The sequence below is a fragment of the Brachyistius frenatus genome, unplaced genomic scaffold (genome assembly GCF_029030835.1).
Source record: "Brachyistius frenatus isolate BFR_SWC_R1_liver_20210118 unplaced genomic scaffold, ASM2903083v1 Contig_57, whole genome shotgun sequence".
Classification (NCBI taxonomy): Eukaryota; Metazoa; Chordata; class Actinopteri; family Embiotocidae; genus Brachyistius; species Brachyistius frenatus.
Genome location: NW_027210656.1, coordinates 54,742 through 79,077, shown reverse-complemented (window position 1 = coordinate 79,077; position 24,336 = coordinate 54,742). Strand labels below are relative to the sequence as shown.

The 24,336-nt window shown below is 39.6% G+C and overlaps 1 protein-coding gene across 2 annotated transcripts in view; it reads right to left on the bottom strand.

Moving 5' to 3' along the window:
- dok6 (docking protein 6) overlaps nt 1-22,584 on the bottom strand; it is a 46,202-nt gene extending 23,618 nt beyond the window's left edge. Inside the window, exon 1 of one of the 2 annotated variants that reach the window (XM_069705479.1) lies at nt 22,288-22,584. In XM_069705479.1, the coding sequence (XP_069561580.1) occupies nt 22,288-22,353 (66 nt within the window). In that variant the 5' untranslated portion in view covers nt 22,354-22,584. The remainder of the gene's footprint in view (nt 1-22,287) is intronic. The other variant, XM_069705480.1, reaches the window with a different exon arrangement.
- Nucleotides 22,585-24,336: the final 1,752 nt, after the last annotated feature.

The following is a 24,336-nucleotide window of genomic DNA, read 5'->3' as shown; positions in this document are numbered from 1 at the left end:
CAGGGCTCTTTCATGTAGTTTATTATGAGAAAGCACTTATATATTGTCAATGATTCTGATTTTTACACTGATTAATTCAGTAAACAAGCAATAGGGAATATACTTTTATATGAAATATAATAAAATATGAAAATAAAAACTTTTTGCAATTATATTTTTGGAATACATCTCATTCAAATCTCAGTATTTCATGAATTTTGCTCATAAATGTGTTTATGATAGCTGATTGTGCATTATTATGAGTTTTAGCACATTGAGGTTTCATTTAGGTCAGTGGCGTCTCCAATTACTCTTCTTTTGATTGAATGCATGGATTTGTGACGCTTACGTTTTGTGGACTCAGAGGACATTCAGACATGCGCCTGCAACATTAAAGAACCTGCTACTCTCAGTACTTTGATGAGATGCATGATTAGAAAACATCTAAATGTGTGTTGAAATTCTTTCGACTTTTTTGAAGAAATCATTTTCGAAGGCACGAGCACAATATTGTTTTGTATTTGCCAGTACAAAAATAGGCTACCATGGACGAACTATCTGTATGGTAATGGTTGAGGGATTTACATCGACAAATAAAAGTCAAAATGTAGTTCTGGGACCAGAACAAAAAAATTCCGCAAAGCCAAATCTTGAAATCAAACATTTTAGAATGACTTCAATAAAAATAAAATAAAAAAAATAAAAAATGTCAATCTACTCTCAGTGCCAGGACACTTGAAGTCTTAAGGATTGTCTCTGTGTTATCACATTAAATATTCATGACAAACTAAGCAACAATTTAAACAAAAAAATCCAGGAAAAGCATCCTCAGTTATTACTTATACAACTTATAGAAAGGTAACTTTAGCTAAACAGTGACTATTATAAGATAATTGTAAAAACTAAAGTGTAACAGCAGCAGAAGTAAGTATCAAACCACAGTTACATAGCAACATCAACTTGAAGTTTTCTAATATTAGCCACTGAGGTGCTGAGGCGCAATGCATCGCTATTGAAGTGAAGAGAAAGAAAGTGTTATTCTTCTTTCAAAGGTTAGATTGTCACACGTTGAACGCTCCGAACTCCCGCTAACCTGCTTCATCAGGTTTGTGAAGGTGTGGTTTTCATCAGATTTAATTGATGTTGACTGGCAGTAGAGGAAAAAAAAAAAAAAAAACTCCAGCTGTCATCAGATTCAGATTAAAATGTTGCTAAATCCTGCATAGATGTGACATAACCTTTTCCCAGCTGAGCACAGGCCTCTTCCACACAGGGGTAAAGTCTTCATTGTCCACATTGTATTTTTGTAGACTGAAACTCACATTGAAGATGTAGTATTTGATAGAGGGACAAATACATTTCTAACCTATGCAAAAAACATCAATAGCGTCAAGAAAGCAAGCCTTAGACTGAATCCAACCAAAGCAGGAGACTTTCCCTCATGCCCCATTTGCTTCTTCGCATGCACAGATTATTATGTAATAATTGGGTTTGATCCCTCACAGTGTTCATAAATGGCAGAATCCCCACCCGCAGTTTTGTCCTGAATGTTAAATATAAAAGCCATGCCCACCCAAAAAAAAAAACAACTTTGAGCATATGCTAAAGGGAATATGATGTACATATTTATCAAAATATTTCACGAGAGGAAATCAAGTTAGTAAAAGATCACTTGATTTATTTACAGATCTTTCTTAGTTATTAATTGATATCTTAAATTCTGCATATTTCACTTTAATTCAATTATGAATTCATTTCGTTTTTTTCATGGCACAGTGCAGTGTTTATTTATAAATACGGCCTGAAACTGGCAGCATAAAAACTGCATTTCAGACAACACGCAGACACAAATATTGTCCCAAAACCTGAAATTAGAGCTGATGTGTTCAAAACACTTCAAAATCAACAAAAAGAACCTCGTGTTCCTGAGAGATTTGGACACGTCACTGTAAAAACCGAAGAAATGTATAACTTAGTTTTGACCTGGAGTAACGTGATTCCATTTTTAGATGCTGGGGAACAAACACACTCTTTCTTTCTCCTGTGATACAATGTGCACGCGTACTCACACAGACACACATAAACGTGGAGACACACACTGTTTTCCTCTCTGGTGCAGCTGATTATACCAAAGGACCAGCTTAGGATAACACCAATTCAGGATTGCTGTATATCGGACTACTTCAAGATCCAATCATGAGGCGGAACATAAAAAAGTCACACCCACACTTACAGTACGTAGTGCAGTACAATTTTATTTCCTTTTTTTTTTTTTTTTAATTATAAAAATAACACAGAGTACACGCATGCATGAATACACAAAAATTAATCAATCTGTTTTTGCAACCGCAGACTGTATATGAAAGTGGATGCAGCTTCCAGGTCTGAAAATTGAGGCCAACGTTTTGCCTTAAACTGCAAAACATTTTTTTTCATAATGTCATAATGATGTCATTCAATAAAATCACTCCTCATTAGTTTTCTGGTGGTCCATCTGAAATAAATTCCATCATTAGTTAGATATCAGGCCTAAAAAAAACGGAATTTTTTTCTGTTGAATTGACAGGTTTCTGCTGTAAGTGGACGAATCCTTGCGTGCCCAATAAAACCAAGTCGGATCACCCACTCACTCTTCCCCAGTTTGTCCAAATATGGTCACATCTGGCTCCAAATGAGCAAGAAGGCGACAATCAAAGTCCGAATTCGAGGCTTCACAGCTTCAGTTCACAAACCAGTGGGGGATGTCACAGTTGGTTGCCATTTGATTATAACCCTGATATTTATTACTGTCTCTAAATATGAATCAATACAGAGAACTCCGGAGATTATTATTTTTGCCTGTTTATTGCTTTTTTTTTTAGTTGGACAGGCTATTGGGCATTTGCTCCAATTTATAATGCTTGCAAGGCATTTGGAAAAGCCAGAATTCCAAAACATAATCTCTGTCTTTACAAAGCCAATAGAAACCGCACAGCTCAGTTGAGAGACAGAATATGTGTGAAGACCAACAGCCAATGAGTCCTAAGTGGTTGCCCATCTTTAACAGTAGGACCCTTCTGCTTGCTGGGGGAGACAGTCGCTATCACTCTGTCTGATGTATGATTGCCGTGGGCTGCATGGTTGCTTTGGGGAACCACGGCTGTACAATTAATTTGTTTACTCAGCTGGTGTACTTCATAAAAGGCCCACTGAGTTGAACTTGGCATTTTGCAGTAATTGACGAGAGTGGATCCCTAGGTCCTTATCAGTCTGCCTTGATTGGCCTCCATTCTAGTTAAGTGTAGCACAGGCCCATTATAAACAGCAAACAACAGTAAGGGTCTACTCGCTCTCCAATGCACTGTGGATCATTTTCTACACTGTCTATAAAATGCTTGAAAGAAGGAAAAAACAAAACAAAGGGGTGATAAAAAAAAAAAATCTTCATCCAAATTGAACATACTGTATTTAAGTCCATAATTATGGCGATAAGAAATAAAACAAAACTGCTGCTTTGACAGAAAAACACATCGATGTGAATCCCTTTTGACAATGGACATTCCTATGTTTGCAACTTTAAAACAGTAAAATTAAAGCAAGCCTCAATTCCCCTTTGGGAACTTGAGTCAAAGCAATGCTGCCTGCTTGCTGCACACAAAGTAATTCACCCTAGGAGTGCTCAGATTAAGTAATTATACCAGCACAAAAGCAAGCTCAGTGAGATAGCTTCTGCATAATAAGAACTAGGGGGTATGAATGGAGAGGGCTTAATTTTGCCTGTTCCACAGTTGTCGCTTTGTCGAGGCAGTTCTTTTCTCAGGCTGCTGGTGGGTCTTATTCAGAGTCGCTCTTACACTGATTGTAATTACATAGACGTGAATGAGACACTGCTAGTTTGGTGTGACTCATTTTATTCCAGGACAGTGAAGAATACAATGTTTGGCACCAGAGATGAATTCACCAGTTCCAGGAAAAAAAAAAATGTATTAATGAAATAACAGTTCTGGTGAAAATAAATTGTCCTAGTTTTTACTTTGAATTGTTCTCTGATTACACTTGTGTGAAAGCAGTACCGCCTCCTCCCACCCTGCGGTATACATTTGGTTAATTACACAAAGTCGTAAAACTTTCACACACAGATTTTGGCAAAATGGCAAGCATGTGACCAAAAAACAATTCCAGCTTTGGCTTTGATCACTGCAACGTGCTGGCCAGCCGGCCTCGTTTCCACAGCCTCAGTAATTCGTGCTGCTCCTGAAACTCAATGACAACTAACAATGTCATGATTTTTATTTTTATTTTTTTTTTTTTTATACTAAGTCTTTTGAATCTTACTTTTAACAAGTCATTGTACTTCTTGTTTTTATTCTTTATATCTACTCCAATCAATCCAATTTCATTTCAATTAGGAAAGACACCACAAGTGAGCAGGAATGATGAATTATTCAATAGACTCTAGCTTCACCTTGTCACTTACATTAACCTTTAAGAGGAGGACCATGTACATAGAACTGCCGGTGCTGCCGGTGAGAAACAAAGTAGATTATCTGGTTTAAATATTCTTCTGTGAAGATGCTCATTGGTTCATAGAAAAGCCCAGAAACAGATTCCAGTGAAATTATTCAATATCAACTGAGAGATATTTGAATATGAATTGTCTTCCTGCTTGAACCTGCGTGAAATGCCTAATTAGTGCGCCTTTTTATTTTTTAAGATTAAGCCAGAACAGAAATTCTTGCAATAGTCAAGCCTGTTCGAGAAGCCTGCTAACTGTATATCTGTCTCTGTATCTGTTGCTTAAGAAGATAAATCGACCCTCGCTTTTTTTTTAATTTATTTTTTTAATTTAATCCTAAAAAAGCAGATGTGGTGGCATTCCCATATAATACAGAGGTTTCATGCCTGTTGGCATCCAGGCACTGAAATACATCTAAAATGAATATCAGTTGGACGTTTGTCATCAGAAAATGCAGCCACATATAGCAACGTGTCATCAGTGTATAGCGAGAGATAGCCTGTCCACTGTTGACTCCACCAGGGGATGTCTGTTGACTGAAAAGTCTTGGTCCCAAAATAGGTTGTTGAGAAACCCCACAAGTTATTTTTTTGTGTTTTAAGAAATAATCATCCATTGAAAAAAGACAAGCATAGATTTGCATATTGAAGGAGACTCAGTTAGACGACTCAGTTTAGGTTATGTAAGAAGAATTTGATGATCAGCAGTTTCAAAAGCAGCATTTACACCAAGTCTTGCAAAACTATGTTTGGATGACATTAAACATGCCTGGAGTAACAGTGGTTCTACTGGTATTCACTTACAGTTTTCAGAGAAAACACTGAATTCTGAATGGATTTGTTTAATTTAACGATATGAAGCAGTAGCTCCAATTATCGCCTGCGTCTTCTACATCAGCAGGTGTCCTCATAAAGATTAAACACAGCTCTGATGTCTGAACATTTCCCATAGTGCTGATTGGCAGTTCTTGTTCAGTCTAATTTAATAAGCGAGGGATATGTCATTAATAGTCAGAAGGCTTAAATATTGCCAAGTCTCTCTGAGACATTCATTCATATTTGTATGATCCATTGGTCAAAATGTCTCTCAGTGAACAACAAATCCAGCAGGTTACTAAGGTCAGAAAACATGAAAAGCCGTTCATGAAGATTAAAAGCAGTCAATTTATTGTGTATTCAGTGAAGTTCTGGGTGGCGAGGTGAACCCACAGGGCCTGAGGGTCATTAAAATTTAACATCTCATTAAGATGATCTGAGAAAGATGTATTAAACAAAATGATTTTTCTCAACAGAAGTTGCCCATGATTTTACATAATATGTGTGCAACTGTCCTCTTCATTAACTGAACCGACCAAAACCAGAAGCTAATCTAAAAACAGTTAAAAATCTTAAAATGTCCGGCATGTTTTTGTATGTACATTTGTGTTAATTTACATCTCATCAACTAAATATTACCCAAAACATATTCAACCGCTTAGAGGTTGACCCTTCTTTGCAGTGAGGGATGAGGGCATCTGTCTTTGTGCTGTCTCAATTATTTAAGCAAAAACTAAGGAAGAAAACATGTTTTTAAATAATGAGTCATTCTGCATGTGCATAAATGCTTTTTAAACCCTGAATATTTTGGGAAAAGTGACAGTAAATAGTACCTGCATTGTTAACCAGGACAAGTGTGACAAGATGATCTACATTTTCCAATAATATGGAATACTGTACAATGTGTTTTCCATTTTGCAAAATAGACACATACAAATGGACAACTTAAATATATGAGTTTAAAGTTAAAACTGTTGTAGGTTCAAAATGACTTTAGCATGACTAAAGTTATTGTGATGACTTTTCCGAGTGCATTTGTCCCAACAAACTGAGCAACAAAATAACAGTGACCTTGACCTAATGGAGTTAACAATGTTTGAAACAAGAGCCACAACCAGGCTGCATGTATTAGAGGCAGAACAAAAAGCCATGTAAGAGTCCTAAAGCAACATATTTTGAAGTCAGATGGGAAAAAAAAAGACCAAACTCTTCAGTTATAGTGCAAGACTGTATCTGTAAAAAAGAAGGGCTAAGCTCCTAATCCATGTACGCTTTCTTCCATGAAGAACACTGGTGGCAACATCAGTCATGTATTCTCATGTAAGGATGCAGAAAAGAATAAATGGAGTCATATCATGTAAGCCGTTGATAAGAATCTGCTTCAGAGTGCTCAAGATCTTTGATTAGAATGACTCTTAGCAACCAGCGAAATCAACAATGAATTGGCTGTCGAGTGGTCCTGCCTGAAATTATGTTCACTGAAAATAGCATTGCTTGAAAATTGCTTTCCACTCACATCACCGATTCAATTTGACTGACCTTGAGCAAAGAATGTAAGTCATTTTCAACACGTATTTTTAGGTATAGGCTGACTGCAGATGAAATAAATGTTATATTCCATACTAAAAAATGTGAGAAAAGTCAAGAGGTTGAATCCATTCTTAAGAAAAAAATGAAAAAAAAGACAATTCTTGAGTTCTATAGAGCATCTTTACACGATCAAAAATGAGGAGCACATCACCACACATCCAGGCCTTGTGTATAATAGAGCAGCAAAACAGAGAGAACATTTCAAGGACAATCCAGTCACTTTTAGGGAGGTCTGTCCGTGGCAAGGATAACAGTTCAGGAGGTACTTGGCAAGGTGCAGTTAGTTCATCATTGTGAGCTTGACCACGACAGCAGAGACTGTTGTACGAGGTGGACTGCAGGAAGGATGAGTCAAAGTATGATCGCTGAGAGACAGATGGAAGTAGAATGTTCAAAAGGCTCTAAGGTTCAAAGGGAAGCTCAAAACAGATGTGTCGACTTAGAAAATAACCTTGTTTTATGATGGAGTGACATTTAATGTGACAATAAATATCTTAAAGTTCAACTTAGGTTCCTAACACGAGAGTATACAACCGTGACTGAGAGGTCTGCTAGAGAATTTAAGGACTCAGACACCTCATGGAACAAAGTAATGAGCCATCTTTGAAGCCACAGTCATTTTCTGTAAGTGGCCTCAAACACAAAGTCCATTCACTTCACGGAGCATTATCAAACTTCTGCCATTATTGAGGAACTGTCTTGCCTCTCAATAAAATATGGGCCCTATTCCCCCCAGAGGCAAAATCACTCGTCATTTGGATGAAGTGAGGAACTGTCTAAAGACATGAAAATGATTTCCTATGACAGCTCGCTTCAGCTAAATGACTAATCACAAGGCAGAATAAAAATAGCTGTCTGCTGGATTAGGAGAACTGGTGAATATTGAAACACAATCGCAATACCTCAGAGGCACGAAAGCATTTATTACTCCTCAGATATTTGATAAAAAAAAAGAAGGGACAGATGTGGGAGGTTTATAACCTCTTGATGATTCATGTCCTACAAATTCTGATTTAAAGATGATTGCTGCTGTACTTGGAGGCAATATGAGACATGAGAGCACTTCAATCAAGGTAGTCCTGCAACACTCAGACATGATGTTAACTCACTGAATTAAGCTAGTACTTAGGCTGCTGAATAATTTGCTATTTTTAACGGTATTCTGAAGAAACTGATAAACGTTTAACCTTGAAATGACAAAGAACACATTAAAAACATCATGTGACGCACGGCTCCGTCTGTGTTGTTGTTTTCTGTCAAATTCCTGCCAGTAGTGTGGATGAAGTCTTCCTCCTCATTCAGCTCTGCATAAGGTTTAGTGCTCCCTTGGTGATAATGACGCCTGATGGACTATGACAGACCAGACCCGGCAATATCAGCTCCTGGTGCTTGCAATCAATTTCAGAAGGCGGCGGGGTCTATGCTGGGATGTCCATCTTTATAATTTGATTTGTTATCCCGTCGGACAGTTGTTACAGCAATCATTGCAGCGATCACTCCTCCAGCCACGACCACAGCCCGCGGCTCCCCTTCCCAAATCCTCCCAAGACTCTTCCACCATTTTCACAATTCTCTGCCAAATGCGACGGTCACAAAAAAAAAAAAAAATGTTGTGTTAATTGCACCACCGCTCCCTCTGTCACTCTCTTCCCTTGCCGCCGGCAGTCACCTTTGACTTCATACATAACTCTCATCCCATCCAGCCTACTCCTGCCTTGTATGGAAATATATTTCCCGCCGCATCTAAAATGTTTGGACATCCCATAATTTTGTAATTCGCCCCCGACTACAGCTGTTGGCAGGGTGGCGAGCCAGCCGCGCCCCAGTTAATCATAGATTACTTTATCTGGGCCATTCCAAATCCTCATGTGTAATGCAGTGCTACCTCAGCAGCAAGTAATCACTACACACACACACACACACACACACACACACACACACACACACACACACACACACACACACACACACACACACACACACACACACACACACACACACACACACACACACACACACACACACTCTCCCCCTCCTCACTTTCTCTCCAAGTCTGATTTGTCTCTTGCCCTTCTCTCTTCTAAATTTCTCCTCTCCCATTCCTCATCTCTTTCTTCTGTCTATGCATGATTGGACATTCTCATCAAACATTCATGAGCCAAACTGGTCCCAAAATGTAATATCATAGTATTAGCAGCCCTTATTTCATTTGTTAAGGCCTTGGCTGTGACTGTGTGGCATGACACACAGTATTCATAGTCGAGTATTCATAGCAGAAAACTGGATCCCGGTCACAACGTGGCATGAAATATGATGGACAACAGGTTCCAGCTGATTCCTTGCCAAAAGCAAAGGGTCCGTCTACCCAAGATGACAAAGAGCGCAGGGGCAGGCGGTATTAAATGACCATGTAATGGACAGTAATAAGAGAAGGCAATGGAAAAAAGGGGAGAAAGCCAGAGAGAAGGGAAAATAAGAAAGTAAATAAAGAGACAAAAATACGAGTCCAAACGAGAGCTGAATAAATTTAAGTCTAAATGGCCGTGAAGTGGTGAGGGCCGCAACTGAAAAACGGCAGGCCAGAGCCAAGGAGGCAACTGGCTTCTGTCCTCCATTAGGATTCAAGAAATATACATTTTTCAAGATCTGGAAAGCTGCAGGCCGGAACTTTCTCCAGCAACCATATAAAGTCCCGGCCAATTCACATGCAAATAACATTGGTTATTTGCATTGGTTATTTGGTTATTGGGAGAGTATTTCTGCTGTTGTTCCTTATTACGGTGGGGAAGACAAGGGAGATGTTTGACCCATGCTGAGCACTATAGCCTTGAGCGAACTAACATTAGTTAAAATGTCACACACTGTGTGGATCCAGCCATCACGCATCGCGGAACATTTTTTTTTTTTTTTTTTTTTTTAAAGCACAGTACAAAAATAGCACCCAAATTCTTCTGAAGGAGATGTGGGTCAATATTGAAGTTTCTCCCTCAGGTATGAGGGAGCCAGGAGAAGTAGAGTGGGGATTTTTTTAGGGAAATTGTATAAAAAGGGCGGCACGTTGCTCGTGTCGTTTTACAGAACGGCTTTTACTCAAGGGCACTGGGCATGGAGACAAGTAGAGGAAACAGTGTTTTTACAGGAAAGGAGAGGACAAAAGATTACACTGAAATCATAATCCCATAATCTACCAATACAGTTTCATAATGTTGCTTACTTTACTGTTCACTATGGTATTTTTACACCGCTATCGATTTCAATGACGCCGAGGTTGGCAGGAAGTTGGCTACAAGGCTGCGGTGGACTTGCGTGCACGTGTAAAACATTTTTACGGCGGAACAGTTTTGCTTCTAGCCCTCATTATGACGATTGTGTGCTCTTTAAACCATCCCTCACCCAAACCTCTTTATGTATTACAGCTTTAGTCAGCAATCCTCTGCGCGCGCGCGCACACACACACACACACACACACACACACACACACACACACACACACACACACACACACACACACACACACACACACACACACACACACACACACTGCAATTTCCATTTAATCCATGTACAAGGCTGGAGCTTTCACAGACAATAACACACAGACAAAGAAGAATTTGACTATGGCAGGATGCCCTCGCCGACAAGCGCACTGAGCCCACCACAGACAGAGGGCAACAATACGGTGCAGTGTTATTTTCTTTTATAAGACTGGAATGAGTTGTCCAACACTGTGTATCCTCGAGCCAAGCGGAATATTAAACTGAACTAAATCCATAAATGAAGGAGAGTACGGTCTGAATGCACAAAACTCCATTTAGGTCTGGCTGTAATGTAGGCAAAGCCTCATTCTCCGCTTTAGTATGTTGGTGCTCGCGTTGCCGGCAGCTTCCAGACCAGCAAAATTAGCATCTAGGCCAACAGGTGAGGGGTTGTTACATGGAAACCAAATCCAGTGCCTCAGAAGTGACCGACTAGCCTCTGTGGGAAGAGAATATAAAGTAAGAGGATGAAAGGTGCTCTTGCCCACAACTTGCATATGACTCCAACAATTGGGTAGCTTAATTACCATTAGCTGACCGCTTGATTATCATATCAATAAAGACTGTGAAATTGAATGAGGCACAGAACCACTGTGCAGTGTTCCAGCAAATATTTGCATGTTTAGAAGGATATTACGAAACGCTGAGTGTTTTCCAGGACATTTTGTGCGAGCGTTTGTTATTTGAATTTCATCAGAAGCCCTAAAAGCAGTAATCCTCATGCATTGGTGCAGTCACCCCCCCCCCACCCCCCCGCCTCTCCCCCCCTCTCTCTCTCTCCACCCCCCGAGGATTAATTCTAAAGAGGTACTCGCTCACTGATGTTCGGGCTGCTTCTCTGATATGGTTAGCTGTGAAAGCAGCGGGCTCTGTGTCTGCAACAACCATTTCCTTACAATCAGAAAGCAGAGATTTGTGCTCGCTGGAACTAACTTGACTCCGGCACATTCGGTCTGCGAATCAAAGAGGACGCTGGGGGAATGCACGTGTGAGGGCGCGAGCGCGAGGGAGATGTGGACTTCTCTAGTCAAAAAGAACAGGGTCCGATGGAGTTTGTCATATTGTTTTTGTCTCATTTCCTCCAAAAGAACACACTCCCTTGGAATAAGTGGGCTGTGATTCAGTGTCACTCTGTGTCTCAGCATGAAATCATTGAGGAATGCAATTATCACTTCGCCCAACAGACATTTCTCTGAAATGAGAGCGAACAATTGGGAGCATAAGAGGCGGGTGTGAGAGGGAGGGAGGGAGGTAATGTGTCTGAGCGGGGAGGAGCAGTAACACCAGTTAATGTCGACCCCAGTGCCTGGACTGAACTTCTAACTTCCCTTTGGTAAATTAGCTAAATCCTAATCTGCTGGCGTATTTACAATTCACGATGGGTCAAAAGTTTGCCCCATTAACTTCTCTTTCTTTCATATTTCACTTTCAAACTTTGTCCAATAACCGCATGTTTTCGATTGTTTTATGACTCTTAAGAGCCATTATTTCCTCCATTATGACCGTTAAATGATCCGCTCAAACTGACACTGCCAAGGCTACTATTGTGTGCTCCATTTCCCTTGGCAGACCTTATCCAAAATTCATTCCCCGAACAATAATTCTCAGGGAAATATTAAAAGCTGTTTAATAGAAAGGGGATCAGATCGCTGTAGCCTAGACTTGAGGTCATTTCGGCTCATTAGGACGGAGTGCAAGTTTAAAATGCAGGCAGCTTTTGCAGGCAATGGGGGCAATGAAAGTAGAGCTTCATGCCGAGCTGGGCAGGTACCAAACTGTCACCCCAGTGCTCAGCAAGAGGTAAACTATCAGCTTCTTACTATTAAAAGAACTCCCCTGAGAAAGAAAGAGGGAGGGAATGAGAGTGGAGTGTACAAACTCAGCCTCAAACAAACAGAAACAAACAGAGCTCACACACTGACGGGCGACATGAACCGCTTGCTTTTTTTCCCCCCACTTACACAAGACTCTGAGGTCAACCCTTTCTCAACAACACATTAATAATAGAGCGTCTAACAATTAGTGCCACATAAAAATGCCTTGCTCAGTTGATAGCTTGGACATATTTACATTATTCAACAAGGCAATTTGCCTGCATTTAAAGCAGATGAGGTGCAATATTTAATTATTTGTTAAGCAAGAGCATAATAATGTTTACCTATGCACCGCATTGAGCGAATTAAGAACACAGACACAAAGACAAGCCCCTTAACGCACATAGACACACAGCGGAGGCTATCTTTGGCTGCGCGCTGCACTGAATGTGCTTGGCAAGCAGGCCGATGAAAGGTAACTGCAGGAGAAGAACTCTTTATAGATTGTGATTCAAACATAAAAGGTAGGCGGGGCCTTTTTCCAAGAATAATTTCATCTGCTTCCCGTTTCAAACTGCATGTACACATTTGACTTCTGGGCATGACAACTCATCGGGATTTGAGACAATTTCTCCGGATCACATCGCGACTAAATTGAATTTGGCAACACTTTCAGAGTGATGACTGACTGATCACAGATATCTCAGAGAATCTCTGAAAAATCTCAAATTTGTATCTGGTTCTTAAAAAACAAAATGAAATAGCGCACTTTGATACAGAAAGCCAATCGCTCTGGATACAAATCATTTGCACACACACACACACACACACACACACACACACACACACACACACACACACACACACACACACACACACACACACACACACACACACATGAAATCGCCCAAGCGTGTGCGCATATACAAATGCACACAAACACATCGCCCACATACTGTACGCAGGCACACAAACTGAAAGTGAGCTTAGCTGCAGAGTAGAGGCCCCAAGGGGCTGGTCTGTTGATTAATGAGGGGAGGAAGGGAAGGAGAGGAGGATGAAGCAGAAGTGCTAATGGAGCTATGATAGATTCCTCTTGGCCTGTTGTTTTATAGGTGAGTCTCTAGTGTATCTGTGCAATGTAACTGTAAAGCCAAAGCCCGACATGGGAGGTGAAATATGTCAATCAGACAGAGGCAGATATGGAGAAAAATACCCGTACCTTTTGAAATCACAACATTTGAATATTATTTAAATACTTTTTTGAGCAACAAAATAAGAGATTCAAATCCAAAACAACTCTACCAAAACCAGGCTCTCTTGTAAAACATTATAAGGAAACAGACCCTTTGCTAACTAACTTCACGAAAACTGTGACTGCGGGAACATCCAATTTGTTCATGACTGCAGGCAGGTGGAGAAAAATCTCATTGAAGTAGAAGTACAGTATTAAAATAGTCTTAAAGAGAAATAGTCTTTCCCTAAGAGTACTCGCTGACTTGAAAGAAAGTGGTAATGCTCATCTAAAATAAATATATTTTGTCTAAAATAGACTTTACTGTGAAGAGAAGTGGGTATAATTCATCTCTGAGATTTGGCTTTGATATATTTTATTGATGTTGTCCATTTTTTAAGTTTTAGAAGACTGTCCAGTATAATACAGACATGAACCAACAGAACAGAACAGGAATCTGAGAGAAATGGAAACCATTAGTTTGAATACCTACTGTATTTTGTGCTAATGTATTATCTTTTTCTTGATTGCATTTTTAATATTGTATGGCTTTGTGGCTGTGCTCAACCCCATGAAGATCGCATTTATATTTAGCAGGTACAAACTGTTCACCATTCACCATCTCAGGTCATTTTATTAGTGTACTTCAAAGTATTGGACAAATTACAGTTCTGACTTAATGGTGGTGCTGGAGAAAAAACTCAAAGGATTACAATTCATCCTAATGGGGGACATGAGTATAAAAGAGTTCATAGCAAGCCATCTAATATTTCACTCAAAACCACAAATGTGAATCGAATGGTGGTACTATGAGAAAGGAGCCTCGCCAAAGTTTGTACGTCTCACCCTCTGGGGACTATGAATGTCAAATGTACAAATTATCATGACTATTCGTATAGTTATAGAACTCAATGAAGAGATATTTCAGTCTGGACCAGTGTGGTGGGCAGACTGTCCAACAGACTGTCAGCCATTCATACAGAGCAATACCACCACGGCTGAAAAAATACGAGGGACAATAAAAGAGAGTGTTGACACAATGAGGCTTTATTAACCACAAGCCTTTTCATGGTGCATTACTTAATGAACTGGGTTTTGCACATTACTAACTACTAATAACAACATCTGTCCCTGTTCACGACAAAAAGCTTTTCTTATAATTAGGAACAACGGGAATCAATGAGGTGAAATGTTGGAGTGAGGTGAAGGCAGAGATTTATTTGTGAAAGTGACTATATAATAGAGGTTCATTTTTCACCATGAATAACGACTGTTGGGCTGTTGTCCCCATGTCCTGCTGGAAATGTAATTCATCAGGGCCAATAAGAGCTGGCGATTTGTCTTCAGGTCTTTGTCTGATGGAGGAAGCTGATGAACACCAAAGGAAATGACCAAACAATGTGTAGCTCTGCATATCTGTGAATTAATGCACCAGGCCCAAAAACATCCATCACAAAAAGAGGAACTAAGAGTAAGCTATGCAATCGCCCACAAGGCACAAATAAAATCATGAACAAAGCTACATTCAAAATCCTCTATTTGCTTCAGTTATATAGTTAGTAATAACACAGAAGAGCAGAATGCAGATCATTTTAGCCAGTGATGGTAAGAAACAAGCGTTTTACTAATATATATCTATTCTGATTTCATTGCACAACCTCAGTCACATTTATCAGTGTTGTTAGGAAGTCTCAATTGCTGAACGTCTAACACAGCTGACGGTGTATTTTCTACGCTCCACTGACAAGTACAGTTCCTGCGATGAAAAATCTCCTGACATCCACCATTCTGGACAGCCTGTCATTGTTAATAGTGAGTGCATGGAAGTGGCAAGATCCTATCTTAAATAGCTGTGCCATCTTGGACAATAGACACATTGTTCTGCACTCCTTTGCCTCTGCTTTGGGTGGTTGCCTGTGTGCCAACACAGGGGGAACATACCCACACACCATCACAATACATGCCGTCCTCATAAAGGCCACTGGTTGCTGGACACAAATACCCACTTGTGAGTCAAAAACAGCTGAGAGAGACAAAAGAGGGATAAAAACTGTTGATAACGGCTAATGGAGGGAGTTACTGTACACAGACGGGAAGAGAGCAGCACTGGGTCCAAAAAAGTACTTAAAGTGTAATAACTCTTGATTTTGTGGTTATATTTAATGACCAAAAAGACAAAAACCTACTTTATTTGAGCTTTTAATGTCTTTGTAACTATGTAGTGTAAGCAGTCAGCTAAGTCTCAGACTCGGGCACCAAAGGTCTCCATAGCCAAGCCTTTTGAACATTTTAGTATCTCTTTCTAAAGATGTGCGTTTTAGAATCACCGAAGAAATCTTACTCATGCCAATTTCAGTCATGAATAGTATGTAATGGTATGCACCATTGTTATGTTTTTCCCAATAAGAGTCTACATTGTTGGAGTCCAAGCTGAGGAAAATATTGTTTGTTCTGAAATGGCTGTTTTAAAGTGGTAGATTATGTTTATTGAATACATTTGATGATTTGGAAGTTCCCTGTGTTGCTTGAAACTGGTTGAGGATGAACATTAAAGTTACATTGGAATTTATCTACATTTCTTTATGTGGTCAAGACATGAGAATCGGGAATGCAAGAAATAATTATTTTCATTTTCAATTAATTAATTCTCAATTAAAATAATCTCTATGTGAAAAACAAACAAACAAACAAAAAAAAGGCTCTTCATAATTTCTTATAGAGTAGTCTGACTCACCGGATATAGAATGCTGCTTTAAACCTGCCAATGGTGGACTATTTCAGTCAACATTCTCCTCCCCTCCCCTCCCTTGTCTTTTCTTTTTTTAAATCCCCATCACAAATGGGAAACAACATCAACAACATCCAGGCTGCAACTCACACCCTGAAAGAGGAAAAGTTTGACGAAGATTTGGATCAAGCAATAAGACCGGCCAGCTCACTGCTTTTTGGTCTTTTATTATAACCATTCATTATGCCCTTCGGGAAAGTGTTCCACAAACACAAGTTCCCGCCAAAGCTGCTTTGCAATGGCGCTGTCACTGTAACCAGTGCTTAGAGCCGCCCAAGACCATTGTGATTGGTTTAAAGACCATTCTCCAGCGCTGGGACAGTGGGACAGCAATAGGTCTGAATGTGCATGACTAAGAACTCTGATGTTTTCAAACACATTGGTGTTGACCGATCAACTGTCCAATTATCCTAACCGAGAAGTTGAAACTGGAGAATGTTTGTCACGTTGCTTAAAAACACAGGTCAGGTTGTTCCTATTCAGTTGATTGATTTATAAATCAAATAAGTGCCACTTCGACTGGAGTATTTACAACCCTAATTTCTTTCCCAATAGTGCAAAGACGAATAGATTCATGCATTTTATATTAATCCCATGAGTAAACATTCATGATTAGTGTCTAACCACTGAGCCATTATGGCTGATTGAAGTATTACTCCATGTAATTTGATGTGTTCAAACAGTCACAACAAATTATTCCTCACTGTCAATTTCTGCCAAATCTTTGCGGGGGAAACTTTGTTTTGTACTTCTTTAGTCAAACACTGAAACCTGCAAAATACCTCCCAACAAGACCAGAGCTGGTGAACATCTAACACACACTCAGCTGCAGGAGTTGTTTATGTTCTAAGTCCTTTAATTGCAAAGGGCTATTTGCAACAAAACTAACTGTACTCATACACAACACTCATAAAAAAATAATTTCAAGGCCCCAAATCACTTCTGCAAACCTATCAACAAGACTGTAGTGGTCTTTTTGCAAATGATATCCTTGTGTTAAGATGATGAATACCTTAAACTCTCAGCTTGCAGCCCCGATTATTGGTTTACTGATTATTTGTTTACAGCCAGACTTTTGGCTGATTGTATTTTTACTCCTCCATATTCTGGACCAGAAATAATGCCTTTTTAATGTGTTTTCTGCTTTGACATTTAATGTTGCAGTTTGACCAGAGCGCTCCCAAAACTGCACTCATACGGCAGTGGAGTTGTCCCTTTCTATTGTGACTCGCATTAACAGTACATTATGTGCTGTATTTGTATATTTTTACAAAATATGTTACTTTGTTGATTTTACTTTTAGTTGTGCTTGAATTTAAAGGAGAAAGTTAGACCAACTGTAATGGCGGTAGACTCCCTGATGGTCTAAAGCACCTCCGAATCGTAAGAATTTATTCCAGCTCACTAACTGATTTTGAAAATCAGTACAGTTCACAAGATGTTGAGCGAGAGGTGGGGAAATGTGGGATTTGTTCTTTTAACTGGCAGCAAATTAAATTCCGTATCAGGGTTTGTAAAGGCTATGGTGGTGTTACCTTATAAAATATGACTGATCCTATTTTTAAAGGCGCTATAATCAATACTTTTTATATATAACAACAGCTCAAAATATGTGTAACATCAAAGGGGTTATTTGTTGTCACCTAGCAACAAAGAATTATGATTCTGTATCATTTTGTATCAATAACATTTTAACAAAAACCCATCTAAGTGTGAAGTCCATGTGTGAATTCCTCTGTTTTCCTCTTAAAACACTACGTACCTACTGTACCTGTGAGCCAGCATCTGACCTGCAGCTCCTTTGAAGTGTCAAAGCATGTTTGTGAGAAAATGGCAGACAAACTCACCTACAGTGAACTCAAACTGACCAATTTTGTCAAGGCTCAAAGAAAAGTTGGAGAGACGGGGGAGAAAATATTCAACAAGTGACCTTTTCTATTTACCACCGTGATCCTAAAGCTGCGAAACATGCACCTGGACTGAGACTGTCACACAAATTACTAAAAGGTCACGTTATTCAGCCTTTCAAGAGGAGTCCATCCCACTGATAGCACCAGCCTGGTTTTGCTGAAAGGTAACAAAGAGCCTGCATTGATGACGCCAATATCACTTCTGCTGTTTTCCAAGACACAGCCGGATTTTGTTTTTCTTTGCACAGAGACATTTCACTTGTTTCATGTAGTTTGTCTTCATGTAGTAAAAAAAAAAAAAATACTCAACGGTACAAAGCCAGAGGATTAAAATTAATTGAGAATCCACACACTGTTCTCTGGCAGCAGATTGTTTACTTGTTTGTCGGGCGCATGTGCGTGCCAACTCTTCAACGTTGAACCAAGCTGGTTTGTGTATGTGTGTATTTGTGTCTTTGCACTGTCGGTGGGGGGGGGGGGGGGGATAGCCTGTTGGGGTTATGGAGGGTGCAATGTGGGGTGATGAATAGGATGCTTTTGTGCTCGGTCCCACAGCTGTCTACAAACCAGCGAAGGAGAAGAAAGGTGAGAGAGAAACGGGGGACACGGTGAGGGAGATGGCCAGATATAGAAGAAGAAAAGAGGAAGGGAGATAAAGTAGGGGAGAGAGGATGAGAGCGACACGGTTACATGTGGGGAGTGCAGGTGAGAGCTGGAGGACGAGAGGTGAGAAGAATGGGTTTCAAGGTGAGGAAGAGGAGGGAAATGTGAGAAAGCAACGGAAAGAGAGACTACTTGTGCATTCAAGAACACTTGCATTGTCTCTTCAGCCAACGAAGAGACAAAGAAGTTGGCAAATGTAGTAAACCGCTGACATTCATGTCAGTGAAAAAGGAAAACAAACGTCCCCCCTCAAAAAAAAAAAAAAAAAAAAAACGGGTAGAGAAAGTGCCCCAGTCGGTAATTTTGATCACTCTGCAGAACACAGGTCTGACCTCGTGGCCTCAACCTTCACACATGATGGGGTCTGGAAATGAGCCAATCATAGTGAGTGATGCTGATGAGTTCAGCCAAAGCTGTTGGTGTTGCTGTGGCCACTTTAATACATATCACATAAGGAGAACCATTCAACTACTACTTTTTTTTTTTTAATAAAAAATAATGTATAATACATTTTAAATGGCACAGCATTACAATAGAGACCAATGTGGGAGCATTAGAAGGTCAGCTGTGATGCAAAGTCTTGATATGTGATATTTGAGAGACCTTTAAGGCACCGGAAAAACATTAAATAACCATCACAAGAGGAGGAAAGCACCAAGGACCTTTCTGGCCTAAAACTCCAGCTGAGTTGAAACAGTTCACACAGAATTCAGCTGCTGTGACAGGCCGGGCATGAAACCTCAATACTTCTTCAGAAAAGAGCAAAATCTGAGAACCAAAGCCATCAAGTCTCGAGTCATAAATCCATATTGTTTCCTTCTTTTTTTTAATCAAATAGCTCCTAATTTAGATTAAAATGTTGCCAATTTGAGGGGATTTTTGATTTGACGAACTTTCCTGAAATGCTGCTAGTGTTGATACATTCAATGTTCAAGCATTTTGGTTGTTGCACTGAATAGATTTGACATGATGAAAAATGTATCCACAAAAACGTTGGTGATCAAGCAGAAAATGCCTAGAATGCATTAGTTCTGGTTTCTTAAATGTGAAGATTGTAATTTTCCTTTGTCTTGTACGATAATAAATTTAATATCTTTGAGTTTTGGACAGTTTGGGCGAGTAAAATACGGACGATGAAGACGTCACCTGTTCTGTAATCTCGCAATGGGAATATTTAACAATTAAATATTAAACTTTTTTTTTCTTTTAAATTTGAGGGACAAAACTTGACTAAAGATTTGAGAATATGATTTTATCAAAGAAAAAAAGGGCATTTTTACTAAATAAAATGGTCAAAAATAAGTTAACAAGAAAAATATTGGTTTCATATCAGTAACAAAACTCCGGTTGCAAATCAGATGTATTGAAATATTTTAAAATTAGACCCCAGTGACAGGATGGATCGATGGCTGGATCGCTGTGTTGCACTTTTTCCTGCAAATCATTGATAAAAAATCCAAAGAAGCAAAGAAGTCGGTGCATCTCCCTGTCCATGTTACTGAATATGAGCGTATTCAGTTACCCCTCTGGTCTGAATCTCTCCACAGCATACTGTATGAGAATAATGATGCCTCCAGTCTGGCTCCACAGCCGTAAACATTATTGAGCTGCTGAGTCATCAATAACAAGAAAAAATTAGGATAAAAATAAAATAAAGTTAATATGATGCAAATGGGCTGCAAAACAACACTTTCTTTGGATTTTAGCCAACTGTGAATCATCCCGCTCCAACCATACGTGTATCTTTCCGGTCAGCCCACACGTGTCCCAAATTTGGATTTTTATCTCTCATAATACTCAAAAATAACAAATGAAATGATCCAGTTTCGCAATGATGATGATTACCCCTGCAGAAACAAATGAAGGGTAATCACAGAGATGTATCGGTGCCTGTTGATTCAGACATACGGCTGTCTGATCCTCAGTTTGGTTGGTTTGTTCTGTCCGATTCAAAATGAAAATTGTCCTGGAATAACTAACCCCAGCGTGGACGGATAAATGCTTTTTTGCCTGCCCACGCTGGGGTCCTCTGAGGCTATCGCAGCATGACTTTTCTATGATGACACGGAAGCGAGCGGTGGAGGGCTGAGGGAGTGGGCGATCAGGACACAAACTGCTTCTTCTTTCTTTTTTTTTCTCCACAAACAGCAGGATGAGATGCGGAGCTGGCAGCGATATGCCATCCATACCTCGAGCGCAGCCAACACAGCATGCGTCCTCACTGGCTTTGCAAAGTCACAGGCTATCCACATCTCCTTAATGCATATGCACCAAGTAAATAAACAAGAGTCAACTGTAGATGAGCAAGCTAATTTGCATGTCAGCAACAAAGAGATGTCTTGTGCTTCCATTTGTTCACGTCCCTCGCTGGCTGCTTCTCTTTCTCTCAAAATCTCCAAGAGTAATCAAAAATAGCCTCAATAGCGGCAAACAACGGCAGAATAGTGTTGATGAAGCCAGGTGATGATGTGAAGAGACAGACATCATTAGCCCCCATCATCACACTTCATCAGAGGACAGGAAGTGTGGCCGCTCTGTTAGCGTAATGAGCTGGAAGTATGAACAAAAGCAGATGGCTTTATGAGTCAGACAATAGGGCGCTCATAATTGAATATATATCATTCATTTCAATTTAAGCAGTCGAGGCATTTTTTTTTTCCTCCCTACTGTACCTCAATGGAAATCCATTATCTAGGCATTGAGGAGCTGAATCAGCTGCACTTCAATGAGACTTTACAATTATGGGAACAATTCGTCGAGGCTGAAAGAGAATTAAAGTATAGTAAGGCTGTGCCGACTGACAATCCCCAATGCTACAAACAACACTCGGCGTTGCTGTCGTCCATCTTACAGTCATCATACCACAATAATAAAAGGACTTAAGTTACCTTATTAGACCCACCAGTATGTCACAATACATGTATGGAGTATTTGTGTCTTTGCTATAACATCTCTATTATTTCCTATTATTATAAGTTATGGGATGAAATTTGTAAAGTTGGTTACCTGTTAAAAAAAAATGTTTTACCTGAAAGTCGTGAAACTAGTTACAGCCTTAACTTTCTAAAAGAAAATAAAGTTACAGGCTTCAGAAACTGGAAACAAAAAAGGGGGTATGATTTCTATCCACATGCACATGACATCAGCTGTCAATCATTCAGACTTCACCAACATCTCAGCGTGTGCAGAAGTGTTTGTGCACGAGGCACCAAGAGAAACTTGCTGCTCGCGCTGCTCTAATCTGTTTTTCCTCTTGAAGAGCTCGCAGCAGGACGGCTGCCGATGGAGCAATAAAAGCCTCTTTCTTAATCCAGCTGCCCTTGACTGCAAACAACTGGAACTCCTCTTCCCCCACTCCTCCTCCTCCTCCTCCTCCTCCTCCTTTTCCTCCTCCTCCTCCACCACCTCCTCCTCCGCCTATTTCTCCTCCAACGCGCCAGACAGCAAGTGCAACAGTACTCACCCCCAGTTTCTTACTCCGTATCCTCACGTATCCCTGCTTGACTATGTCGTTGAAGTTGGAAGCCATGGTGAGGGGAAGCGGGCGGCTTCCTGTCCGAAATGAGGGGGCAAATAAAATAAAGTGACCTCTTTTTGAGTGTCGAAGTCTTTTACTTTGAGGCGACTCGGTCCGTCTGACATCCAGCAGCGGGAGAGCGAAGCCGTGGGCAACCTGCTCCGGTGTCGGCTAGCGCTCAGGCTGGCCGGCTTCAGCGGCGCGATCCATCCGGGAGAGGAGGGAGATACCATTCGTCAGCTGATTCACTTCAACCGGAGAGGAGAGCAGAGCAGAGGCGCGCTTCCTGGACCACACCATCCCCGGAACAGCGAGGGGGTGGGGGATATCTGCTGAGGAGGGGGGCACTTTTTTTTTTCTTTTTTTTTTTTCAAAAGCCACCGACTCATTCAGATATCCTCGCACTTGGATATTTTCTTTCTTTTTTTCTTTTATAATATTATTATTATAAAAAAATTTTTTTTTAAAAAAGCACTGTGCACCTGGATTGATAACTACAATGACTCATTTCCCCGAAGAATCAATTGAACCTATAGGTTAAAGGTTGTCTACTGGATTAGCCGGCGTTGGTCTTATTGGTGGACTGATTATTTCACTCTAATTATTTCAGTCATTTTATGAGGACCGAGTTCGGTCATAATATTATTGTCATATGGCTATGATCAAATATTTGTATAAGTAACTTTTAAATGAGAAAAATAACAATATTTCACCTACAAATAAATAAGCTAAATTTAGTCAGTTGAATTCATTCAATTTGTGGATTAATTACGAGTTTATTATTTCAACTAATGTTAATTACTTTAGATTTTTGCCCTATAACTGCATTGCATGAAAACAGTTTTGTTTTTGCTGATCACAGCCAGTTGAATTAAATTGCTGACTTGTAAGCTGTTGAAATGGTGCTATGTAGAACCAAACATATTAAGATATTGGGTCATTAAGACAGAATACATTGTTGTATATTTTTACATGTTGCCACTTTGAAATTTCCCAACTTCTCATTATAGTTGTTCTTTTGTTTTGTTTTTTTAAATCTGAAACAATTAGTTGATTAATAGATTAAGCAAAGACAGAGATTTAATTGGACTTAATTTAATAATCATTCAAGCTTTTTATTTACAGTTTTTGCTGCTTCCAGCTTGTCAGATGTGAAAAATTTGCCACTTTTCATAATTTTGTTTGATAAAAAATGATCCTACCATTTCATAGATTAGCCTCTCAGTTAAAAAAATCTACAACAATTATCAGACCAATACTAATAATACAATTATATGTTTGTTGTAAACCTTATATTTTTAAAGGCACTCGGTTTTGTAAATGTTGACATTGAGTGGTCAATAATAATGTTACACGCTCATGTCATTTGAAATATCGGCAGTGAACCAGTTAAAGCAACATATTTTTATGTTTTGCTGTACAACCAATACAAACGTGGATTCTTTAGATTAGCTCAGGAGTTTGTCGTTCATCCTTTTGACCACTAAATTCCTGTTAAGCTGGTGCTCAAGGTCAAAATCAAGGTGCTCACTTTGATCATTTACAACACTCGATGTATTTACTTCTTGTTTTGTAAATTTGTATGTAACTTTTGAAACCTGAAGTAACCATTCAAATTCAGTCCTCCGCTCTTTCCCCTAAACAATATGTTCAAAGAAAGTATGCAAATATACAACAGAGCTCAGTGTTCAGGCTAATTGGCAACACACTTTGTACCTTGCCTTTTGGTTATTACCTGTCTGAGTATGAATATAATTTCCATATTTTTCACCACACAGCCCACTAATAAGGAAATACATTTTTAGATTGCCTGTGTGCTAGCGCTGTCTTTTGTCATGATTAGGTGGCCTTGAATTGATGTTGTTTGATTTGTTGAATAATAAAACAAGATTGTCCGGTTGCCCTATAAAAGGATCAAATGAGATGTAAGCAAAGCAGACTGTACAAAGCATACAACCGCAGCGTGCTGCTTGTATGTTGTGGATACAATGCTGC